Source organism: Micromys minutus (assembly GCF_963924665.1).
Source record: "Micromys minutus genome assembly, chromosome: 17".
In the NCBI taxonomy this organism is placed as follows: domain Eukaryota; kingdom Metazoa; phylum Chordata; class Mammalia; order Rodentia; family Muridae; genus Micromys; species Micromys minutus.
The window spans coordinates 14,687,140-14,698,517 of NC_137952.1; the positions used below are offsets into that span (position 1 = coordinate 14,687,140).

General features: G+C 39.4%; 1 protein-coding gene across 1 annotated transcript in view; it reads left to right on the forward strand.

The window, feature by feature from the left end:
* Window positions 1-53: 53 nt before the first annotated feature.
* The window catches only part of DCDC1 (doublecortin domain containing 1), a gene marked incomplete at both ends in the record, with an annotated part of 15,277 nt that continues 3,952 nt past the window's right edge, over window positions 54-11,378 (forward strand). Inside the window, 4 exon segments of the mRNA XM_080931508.1 lie at window positions 54-378; window positions 2,318-2,352; window positions 2,356-2,472; window positions 4,169-4,235. Coding sequence (XP_080787634.1) covers window positions 54-378; window positions 2,318-2,352; window positions 2,356-2,472; window positions 4,169-4,235 — 544 coding nt within the window.

Sequence of the window (11,378 nt, forward strand, 5' to 3'; positions counted from 1 at the left end):
CCCCCTCCCCAGTATTACAAGTCTCAAAATCATGGCCAAGTAGCACTTGTTACATGCTAGATGCTAATAACTTATTACAATGGACCCATTGTACTCTTCCACATGGTGTTTCTTTTGGGGAGTTTATGTCAAACCAGGCAAAAGCAGTTATTAAAACTACTGACAGTTGTTTGCAGTTTCAGTTTGGCCCCATCTGCCTTTTGCATTCAGTGGCTGTATCAGAAGGGTCAAGCCTTCAGGATTGTTCTCCACATCAAACAGCATCAGATCACAGCCAGGAGGAACCATCAAATCCAGATAGCTACAAACCCAAGAGTAAAAACAATTCGTGTTTTATGTCAGCATCCAAGAGAAACAGACCTGCCGGCATGCCCGTGGGTCAGCCGAGGCAATCAAAGCTTACTCACTGTTCTTTTCAGCCAACTGTTGAAGCTCTTTTATTTGAGCAGAATTTATAGTGATTCCATTGACCATTTCAGACATTAAAACATAGCGTATCATTTGGGTTTGGGTTCTGTTCTGTAGTGTTATTGGATTTTTTTTTTTTTTTTACTTTGAAAGCACTGGAGTCAGAACGTTGCTAATTACATTTTAGAAAACAAGAGATGCACTCCAACCTATGTAATCAAACCTATGAAAAGAACTCTGAGGAGGCAGCAGCAATGCTTACGAGACCTTTGTTTCAAAATAGAAATATGTGCTTTTGTTATTTAACCAGTATTTTTGGAACAGAATCAAACTGAAACATAGTTATGAAGCCATCTGGTGCCTATATTTTCAGATTATCACAAGCTGTTAACCCAAGAGTTAACGGGCAGAAAGGAATGCGGTAAAAATACAGACCAAAGCACCAAGGCATCCACTACATTCAGTGTTTGGATATTCTGAAACATAGTTGTTCAAACTTACCTAACTTCAGGCCTTTACTTTCTAAATATCGACATTGTTTTAACTTTGTTTAAATGGCCTTGTAAATTAACACAATTAGAGAATCCCAAATAATATATTTTGGCAGTTTACCATGTTCTTTTCAAAAAGAAATTAAAACTAGTTTTGATTGCAGAAGAAACCTAGAAATAACTCCTACTGCCTCTCACACAATTTGAAATTATAAAAATAGAGGGAATAGACTTGACTTTTGAATTAAACTTTTCATTGTAATAAACCTATTTGAATTTCTCATATCTTTTAAAAATTTAATAACTTTCATAAATGTAAACACTTGTGGCGAAATCTTAGCCACTTACTATCCCATGATATTAACACCCTACTATTGTTTTGGCTGTCAGAACATAGCAGGAGTCTGACTGGCTCTAAATCTTCATGTACAGAATCAAAAACAGAATACTCTGGGGTTTTACTAGTAAAATGTCCTGAGCAATCCTTTCTGAGAGGAACAGTCTTGGCAAACACCCAGTTGTATGCTTGGATACTTTTAAACAGTGTTGATCTCATTGTATCAAAAGTTTTGTTGTAGTATCTTAACTGTAGGCACAATTTTATGTGTTTATTTTGGAGAATGTATGGGCTAGCATTTCTTATATTTTTGGTTCTGAGCCTAGCCTTTAATGGCTGAGCCATCTCTCCAGCCCTGGGATAGCATTTTAAAACAAGTTTTGAAAGATTAATATGCACCAAGTTTAGTGTTTTCCTTCTTTTTTTTTTTTTTTTTTTTTTTGTTGTTGTTGAAAGTATCAGACTCCTCTCTAAAATTTAAGTCACCCCATAATTGCCAAAGATTATCTTAGAGATATAAACCTCAACCAAGAGTCATTAGAGTAACAGCTGACAAAAATAGATCTGAAACAGCCTTTGCCAAAATTATTCTGCCAACCAACGCCTTGGTAACTAATTGTCAACTTAAGACATTATCGAGTCTTTATCTTGTGTTCTTTTTGAAAGACAAACAAATATGAAAGATAATTATTGTGTTAAAAATCTTCTTGTTAGAAATCAGAATCTGTACATTGCTTATGAAGTCATAGGCATTTTATTGCTTTTTTGCTTTTAAGTCAATAAAACATTTCAGTTAGTAATTGGGCATATTAATTACATACAAAGATTATACATTTTAGAGAGCTAGTAAAACACAATAAATAATACTTGACTATAATAAGATATTCTTTTAACTTGATTTGGTTTTTGGTTTTTGTTGTTTTGTTTTCATATCTTCCTCTTCTGGGAAACAGTCACAGCCCTGACTGAGTTACGAAACCTGACGTGTGACGCAGTGACCTTCTATTTATGCATTGTCGGAATGTCTCCCTTCTCTGTACATTACTGTTTCTTACCTGTTACTTTCTTTTGTGACTGGAAGAGGATACATACAATCTGAACCTGAACATGGCTACATGAACATTGTTCTTGGCAGACGGCATAAAAGTTCTCAAACCTGAAGATATACCCCACAGAGCCAACGTTTATGTTTCAACAGGACAGCCCGTTTTAGATCCATTCAAACACGGTTTCAAGGTAAAACAGAAACACCACACTTTTTCACAATAAATTACTTAAGGGGTGCAATTAAAAAAAGATTTTCTTCCTGTCTTTTTTGCATGGTTTAACAAAACTAATGTTTACGCATTTACAGCTCAGTAAGAGGATAACGTGCTTAATGAAAGAAAAATCCACTGACAGCACGTTTATTGCCCTTCATTAGCATTGGTGCTTAATTTAATATAGATCTGAATAGACATTAGGGAGCCTGCAGGAGGTTAAATGGTGAAAATATAATAAATTAAACCAGAGATTATTGAATTTACAGTTTAGTGTCTGTGACACTCAGCAGACACAATTCATTAAATGTACGCTTTCAGAAAACAGTTCAAAGTTTCCAGGATCATCTTTTCCTTTATATTCTTGGTCTTTTTTCAGATTGTATTAACATAATTATATGAAGCTGTGGCAAGTGATGAAGAAATCATTCTTCATGTTATTCTAATGTAAACTTGACAGCTCAGCTTTGACTTTTTTAACCTTTAAATATTTACATGTATGTAATTTACACATAGAATCTCAGACAGTTTCTGGTCAGGATTTTCCCCAAGTGTTCATATATTTAAGATTTTTGGATATGTAAAGATTTTCTAAAATTAAAAAAAAAAAGCCTCTTCTTAGTGTGAACTAACACAAGCAGAGAGGAAATCGGAACATCTAAAATCATTCTGTGAGCATGTGGTTGGGAGAGCTCATTGTCCAGTGTCCAGTGTTGCACACAATGATACCTTTCAATAACAATAAAACAGGTAACCTCGCCGTTCGAATCCAGCGTGTCTGACTGCGGTGCTCCCGATGCTGTGCCTACTTCATTAGAAGCAATTTCCCTGCCACTCCCATAAAGTTGGTGGGGCAAAGGCAAGCCTAGGCAGTAACTGCACGAGCCAAAGAAAACTAATTCTAGAGTTCATTACAGAGGAGACAGTGGAAGTCCCCTGTGCATTAGTGTCACCGGATGAGATGACACTTGACTTCTTATCACCTTGGTAACATTAGATCATCCTCAAACAAGCAGTTTCTTGAATCGGGGCACTGTGGTAAAGGGAGTTGTTTGTATGATGTAGCCTGCAGCCTCCCCGTGTGATAGTGCAGACTGCAGACCGGCAGATTGTGCTTTCGATGGTTGTCTTATGCTGTTTTCCTAGAAACCTTTGCTTACAGGAAACATGATTGTAGTAGACAGAGATGTTTCTACGGTTTAAAAACTCCATACATTTATACATGCTCTCTTCATCAAACCCCTTTGATTAGTTTAAGACGGATAAGAAGATGCTTGTTTTCTAGTGAACAACTGTATCACAGAAGAGCTCTATAAAGGACATTTGTAGGTAAACGAAGAGAAAAAAAAAAACCATGGCCATTTATGCATAAAAGGATAATGTCACATCGTATTCTTGGTGGGTGGTTTTTAAATGTACAAGGTAATTTCTCCTCTCCCCTCCATTTCATCCTTTTTAGAAGTCCGGAACAACAAGAATGTCTCGGCTTTGTCTGCACATCTTTGGCTGCTCTTCACTGCCACATGTACTGCTGTTCCTTTAGCACCGAAATGTTGGCACACACCCCTGAAAATTTCACACCATCTCTTGCTGGATCAGCAAGCTTAACCCACCAAAATCTGGTGTTGTGCAATGGTTTTTGACTGATAATCAATCTTTACGCTGCTCGACAGTTGTTACTGGGACACGGAGCAGAGCAGGTGGCAGATGTGTCTTGTCTTCTGAGAGAAGAAATTGTAGGTGAGCTTGGACACAGACTAGCACATCACGTGTCTGTTACAAAGACACGGGAGAAGTAGAACGGGAGAAGGCCACCGTCTAATTATAATCACAGATAATCCTAAACAGTGACAGTTGCTTACCTTCAAAATGTCGAGAACATAAATGTAAGTATATGTCTGTATGCATGCATGCACACACACATATGCGGGGGGTGCTTAACCTGTAGGTGTACTGTGAAAATAAAGCATGTCTGAACGACTCTGAAGGCAGAAGAGAAGCTTCTCGGGCAGCGCAAAGGGTTGCTAAGGGTAACAGGAATGCAACCGGCCAGCAGCTTCAGGGTCAGGGACACAGCTTTCCCATCTGCACGTGCCTTCTAGAGACAGTCCAGCACAGAGGCGCAAGAGGCAGTGACCTGCCGTGATTTTAGCTTAATCTCACTCTCGAAGTGACTTACTGGAGAATTGTCTGTGCCAGCCAGCAGCCAGCTAGATCAGTGACAGTGGAAGTAAGGACCAATGGCCATTTAGTTACTTTTTTTTTTTAATCTGATTTAAATTCAGTTAACCTCAGTCCAATAAAAATTTTAGCCAATAAACATTTTTTATCATGTGCCTACTATGTGCTTAGTGCAGGGATAGAAGCCCAGGACTTTACAGATTTTAACGAGTTTTGTAAACCATAATATGAATAATTAGTAGCAGAAACACTATTCAGCATTGTACATCAAATGTATTCCCCAAGGGGAGAAAATATTGTATTGCCCCCACAAGAAGGTGAAATATATCAGTGTAAGATTTTGGTAATTCTTTTTTTCATATTTTATTGTTTTTTTAAACTAAGCTTTAGAAAATAAGTATAATACTGAAAATTATCCATTATTGAAAGTAACCCCACATTTACGAAGAAAAGAGCCCCCAGCACGTCTCTGGTGATTGACCCTGCTCACTGTCTCTTTGACAGCCAGCACGACTGCCCGTGAGAGAGTAAGAGCGCTTCCCACACCCCTCAGAAAATACAATGGTCATTTGGAGGTGAAGCTAAGGTCAAACCTGACCGGTTGTACTCCCTGTCAAAATGTAGAATTCGACTATTTCTCATCTTTTTAGTTGAACTCCTAATCAGTGAAATTATAATGGAAGATTACAAAAGATAATTAGTAGAATAGAAATATTTTATATAAACACTATTGATGAGGATGTCTTATTAGCTCTTATAATTCCATCATGTGACAATTCTGACATTTATGAACGATTATGTCGGAGCTGTGCAGACTCGGTAATGAGGTTTTGAAAGAGGCCTTTCAACAAATTCTCAGATGCATGCATGTATTGTTTAGCTTTTACTAAGTTCGCCTAAGCTCCTGACTGGTGCTAGGGAAGAGAACATTCCTGGATCGGATCCATGTGGTTTGTAGAGTTCAGTTACTTAATTTCTGCTAAAGCTACATACAGGCAGCGCCCTGCTTTGACTTAAATAACACAAAGAGGATGGGGCCCAGTTTTAGTGCATGAGCTCTGATTGTTTCTAAGAGTTTGGAGTCCTGTGTTTTCACCCCTTCATATACGGTCATCTGTTATCTGGCTCTCAGAGTTACCGTGTATAGCAATTCCTTCCTGCCCTGAGATTGGTTAAGGAGAGCAAAGGTGAATGCTATGGGTAAGACTTACATGCTGTGAGATGTAGTCACAGGAAAAAAAAATCCATGAAAAGACTTCTCGGTACTACACCTAAGATCTATATTTAAACCTGGAGATTTTCTGCGAGCTGCCACGTGATCTACAAAATGAAGTAATCTGCTGTGACAGCTGGTGATTGACAAGAGTATGTGTGAGCACATTTAAAACAGGCCAGCTCTTCATGGAGAAGCAAAACCGGGGAAGTGATGGCTTCTCATCACTTTAATTATTGACGATTTGGAAATATTTCAATTTCACGACACACAGGACACATTATAAATAGCAGCATAACACTTTTTCTCATATCTGCGTCAATAATGAAATGCTCTGTCATATTTTGTTTTTCAAAAAATGCATGAGTGTAACGAACCCAGCACCATGCATTATTGTTTCTTTATGTGTCTCGTGAATTTGACTCCAGTGGCTGCTTTCTTTTGCCAAAGTTAGCAGTGGGTTTGGTGACATGCACCTCTCGGGTTGCCATGCTGTGATTCGGAGTGAGGTTTACTTCTCTCATACTCTTTCCATTGTTTTTCTTCAGTAGTGTGTTTTTTAGATGACATCATCACTCTTTTATCTCCCGCTTAGCCGTATATCCTCAGAAGTCAAAAAAGGGCTTTATAGAAAAATATTCTTCTATTTTGGTAACCGAGTATAAAGCTATAGTCATATATTTTATACATTTGCCATTCCAACTTTTAAAAAATGAATCAGTAAAACAGATTAATATGTGTTTGAGGTCAGTTGCAAGATAGAAGAAAATGTACCGCTAGGCAATGGGAAAATTGAAGACCATGTGTGTATGCCTAGAAGCATCTCTTACAACATCAAATGTGAAGTTATTGAGAAACACTTGGATTCTTAAGAACTACATAAAATACTGAGTGTGTGTTTACATGGAAGCCATGCTTCTTCGTAAGTAATCGCAAATATATTGACACCCACACAATCTAAATAATGCTTTGTATGTGCCAAGCACCCAGTTATGTGCATTAAGTATAATACACTCAATCCTCTCCCACCTGAGTCAGTGCTACAGACCCAGACTATCTTACCTGTGGCCCCAAAGTCCTACATGTGGGATCCGATTTGTTTATTACTCACTAGGTACTTGAGCCTATTTAGCATAAATAGTGAAGGGTATTGTTGAGATGTAAATCATCTTAGATTATGGTTCCTACTCCAGGGTTTCCTGAGGAAATTCCATAATATATTATAAATGTGTGTGTGTGTGTGTGTGTGTGTGTGAGTGTGTGAGTGTGTGTGTATGCGCACACGTGTGCATGTAGAACAGAGGTCAGTTTCAAGTGTCACTCTCCACTTTATTTTCTGAGACAGGGTCTCTCACAGAACTATTTGGCTAGACTGCTTGATGGGTCTACCAGTTTCTAATTCCCCGATTTTGAGACTGCAAGTGAGGCACTGTGCCTTCCTTGGCTACCCCTTTATTAACCAAGCCATTTCCCAAGCCCGCGCTAATGTTTTAGAAATCCAATAATCTCTATACCTGCAGCCACACTTGAACTCAATTATTTTTGAGAATTTTATTCTATCCTCTGCCAAGAACTCTGAGAAACTCATCAGGACAGTGACTTATAAGGGTTGTAAATATCTTCATCACCTCAAATTGTTGCATAGCTAAGAGTTAACAGGGAACTCAGATTCCTAAATACAGTTTTAAAAGCTCACAAGAAAATTCTCCACCCCAAATCCTATTGCTTGCTTGTAAGAAAGCAGAAGGGCTGGTGTTAGTGATGGGGGGGGGGGGGGGGGACTACTTCATTCTGCTACAAACTCAACAGATATTTTTCATGTCCGTCTTAAAATGTTCCAGACATCAATCCAAGGTTTGAGGTTGTAGTCTGAATAAGACAGTGGTCTCGTAAAGCCTTGGTTATAATGAAGTAGAGGAGATATGCAAGTGCTATGAAGGAGATACATTTAATAACAACAATAATAAATAGTGTCATAAAATATCAGAGGACGAAAATTCTAGAATGAATACATTTATTCAGGATACATAAAATCAAATTTGACTGTGGCCCCTTTCTTACTTGCCATGAGAATTAATTTATACACTGCATAGTTACTCTTCCAGAGTGGTTTGCCTTTCAAACTGTTTAGTTTCGAAGTTTCAGACTTCTAAGAGGTGTGAGAAACAGTAGTGTTTAGTGGGAAGATCCTGGAGTTGAAATAATTTGAGCTACACAATTCTTATCCCTCATTGCGTGATTGTGGACAAGCAGGCCTGGTATTCGTGAGTAGCGGTAATAGTATCTTAAAAATCCCTAAATATTTTTCGTTATTTTCCTAATGAAAAGGGGTTGCTTGGAAAACAAGTGCATACAAATCCCTTGCAGAAAACAGTGCCGTAGGACATAGGAGGCTGAGAACGATACCGTGTTTTAAATATGACTGAGAGTCCAGCGCTGTTCATCGGAACCTCGTGTCCACTCCTACTTTCCCCAAATAGCTGGCTGGCTAGGTTCTGGAAAACAACAACAATAACTCCTTTATCCTTTATCACTGCCAGGAAAGAAAATTACACCATGAACCTGGGAAAGCGCTTAATCTCTCTAAGCCCTAGTTTCCTCGTCCACAAATTGAGCATAATGAAACAGGCCTCATGCCATGGCGGTGAGAAGCAGATAGGATAAGGTGTGTGAAAACTTGGCACGTGGAAGGTGTTGAAAACACACTGGCCTTGGGCTTCAGCTGGTTTTTGTCCTTCGCCCCATCCTTGGCTAAGCTTGTTTCTGCAAGCCTTTCATACCTGTCACAGGTTTTTTATGACCGAGGTATTTGCCAGATCTGAAATCTTAAAATAAAGGCAACCGAGTCAGAATACAGTTGCTCGTATGACACAATCCAGGAGAATCTAATTAGGAGGTCTGAATTCTCACTGTCTGGGGTGTGGATAAGAGTCAAGACCCAACGGCTCTGCTCCAAGAGTTGCAATTTACAACGTGTTCATGATCCTTACCTTTCAGCTACTGTAAGTCATTTGAAGAAAGTTCATAGAAAAGTTCAGGGAAAGGACGTCAGCGCTCTGATTGGCACAGTGGATGGCATGTTTATGATGTTAATCAAATTTAAATTGAAGAATACTTCAAATGATGTGTCAGACTGGTGTTACTGAGTTAAAACCTAGTGACAACCACTGTCATTATTAGTTAAATATAGCCGTCACGCCTATAGCAATAAATGATGACACCTAAGAACATGCAGAAACAAAGCTCAAGGATTTTGAGAAGAGGGAGTGACTAGAAACTCAGAGCAATGCAGGAATGTGACCTGGATCTCATGTATTTACCAAACACAGCAGCAATTGTATTCTGGGCAGATGATGTAATTGAATGTAGCAGTATGTTTTCTTACTGTCAGAGCATTTCTATTTTATAAACTCATCTTGTACTCGTGAGATGATGTGTTTGTTCATATTTAATGACATTATCTGTACCTGACTAACAGCCACAGCACTCATGAGTTTTCAAGTTTATTGTCTAACTACAAAAGAATGAGTTTTTGAAAACTAAGTGAGGTTTTTAGTACGTTTCATGGATTGAGGCTGCAAGTTGGTTGCTGTCACCCCAGTGGCAGAAGTGTGTGGGATTCTTTTGCCTGGCGTATGCAAAAGGAAAATTATAACATGGGGACCATTTGGGATTATTTCATTTGGAGCACACACTTTCATTTTTAAAGAGGGAATTGAGCAAATACTCCATTGTATAGATAACACTCTTGACACAAGCAGGCTTTACAGTGTTTTCTCCTCTTCATGATTTGAAAAAAAAAAAACATTAAACTAGGGTGTGGATTGTCTGAACTGAAATGGAACTCATGGTTGGGCCACAGACTTCTCTGAGACTTTAGGAGAGCATGTCTTTGATATATCATAGCTTCTTCCCTGGAAGCTGAGATAGGGCTTAGCACTTTTCAAGCTTATTTACTAAACCTTCAGTAGGCACTGAAGCCCACTTACCTCTTGGTCTTAGCCTCCCAGGAGGGAAGATCTCAGGAAGATGACAGCGACAAACATGTAACCTCAACTTGTCAAATGCACTCAAAACTATATTCAAAAATTCGTTCTTTTGTGGTTGGACAATAAACTTGAAAACACACATGTGTGCTTAGCACGGTTTTGGAAACAATCCAGTGTGAATAGAATTTCAGTGAGAGTGAGAAGAAAGCAAGAGACCCCCTTAGTTGGCTGTATAGAGCAGAAACTCTGTTGAGAACGATACTGATAATGTAGAGATTCAAGAAGGCCCCGAGCTAGGCACACTGTGGGAAGCTTGTGATCCCAGCACTGCAGAACCTCAGGAGGACTGAGAAGGTCAAGCCAGCCTTGGGTACACAGTATGACAGACTCTGCCTCTGAAGAGCAAAAGCAATCCAGAAAAGAATGATAAAGTTCTAGCTTGTGAAACTGGCTGTTCTCTGGGGCAGTTCCTCTATGAAGGGATGCCACCCATTGCATGTTTAACATCCTCCTGGCCTTTATCATATTGGTAAACATCAAACTGCAATTATTGACAAGAGGTTTGCCATTCCCTCCAGACCAAGTTTGCCTAAGGCAGAGACCACAACTGCCTTGGTCAGAGACCACAGTTGCCTTGGTTGCTGCTATTTTCTGGCACAGAGCATGGCTGGATGTCACATATGTGTACTGTTACTCAGTGGGTGTGTAGGACGTGTAAATGCATGAGATGCGGTGAGTCACTGGCATACCTGGAGAAGGGTAGCATTCCTCCTGAGAGCAACCTACTTGGCTGTACAAGTGAGCAGATCCTACTCACAACACCTTCATTCATTTGATACTTCTCTTTATACTGCTTATAGTATCTAAATAGCATAAATGTTTTCATTATTATTATTAGAAATCAGAAACAGAAGATGATATTTCTTGGGATGTTGACTATGTAGTGCTGAGTGCTGAGGGCCCTGTGGGTACAGGATTTCTCCCCCTTTAGTAACTAACATGGGAGGGGAGAGGTGGTAGAGGAGTGAAGGGATTAGAGTAATCGTTTAAAAGTGTTTGTAGTGTGTGTACATGCATGGTGTGTGTGTGTGTGTGTGTGTGTGTGTGTGTGTGTGCTGGTGCGTTTGGATGCCAGAAGAGCATCAGATTCACTCAAGCTAGAGTGACAGGTAGTTATAATTTGCCTATAGTAAGTGGTAAGATTCCAACACAGATTTCCTGGAAGAGCAACACGTGCTTTTAACCCCCGAGCCATCCCTCCAGCCCTGAGATTCTAATTCTTACAAAGATACCAGAGTCTCTGTCCTGGGAGCTTGTTGTATTTGAGGAACTCGGTGAAAATGAACATGTTAGATCTGCACAAGAATTAAGGTTCTTGCTTGGACACTCCATTGCCCTGTGTGCCCCACAGTGTCCTCAAGATTCCACTTAGTACTAACACTCCCAGTGTCTGGTAGCATCTTCTTCCTCCAGGGTGATTCTCTGTCTCTCTCTCTGTGT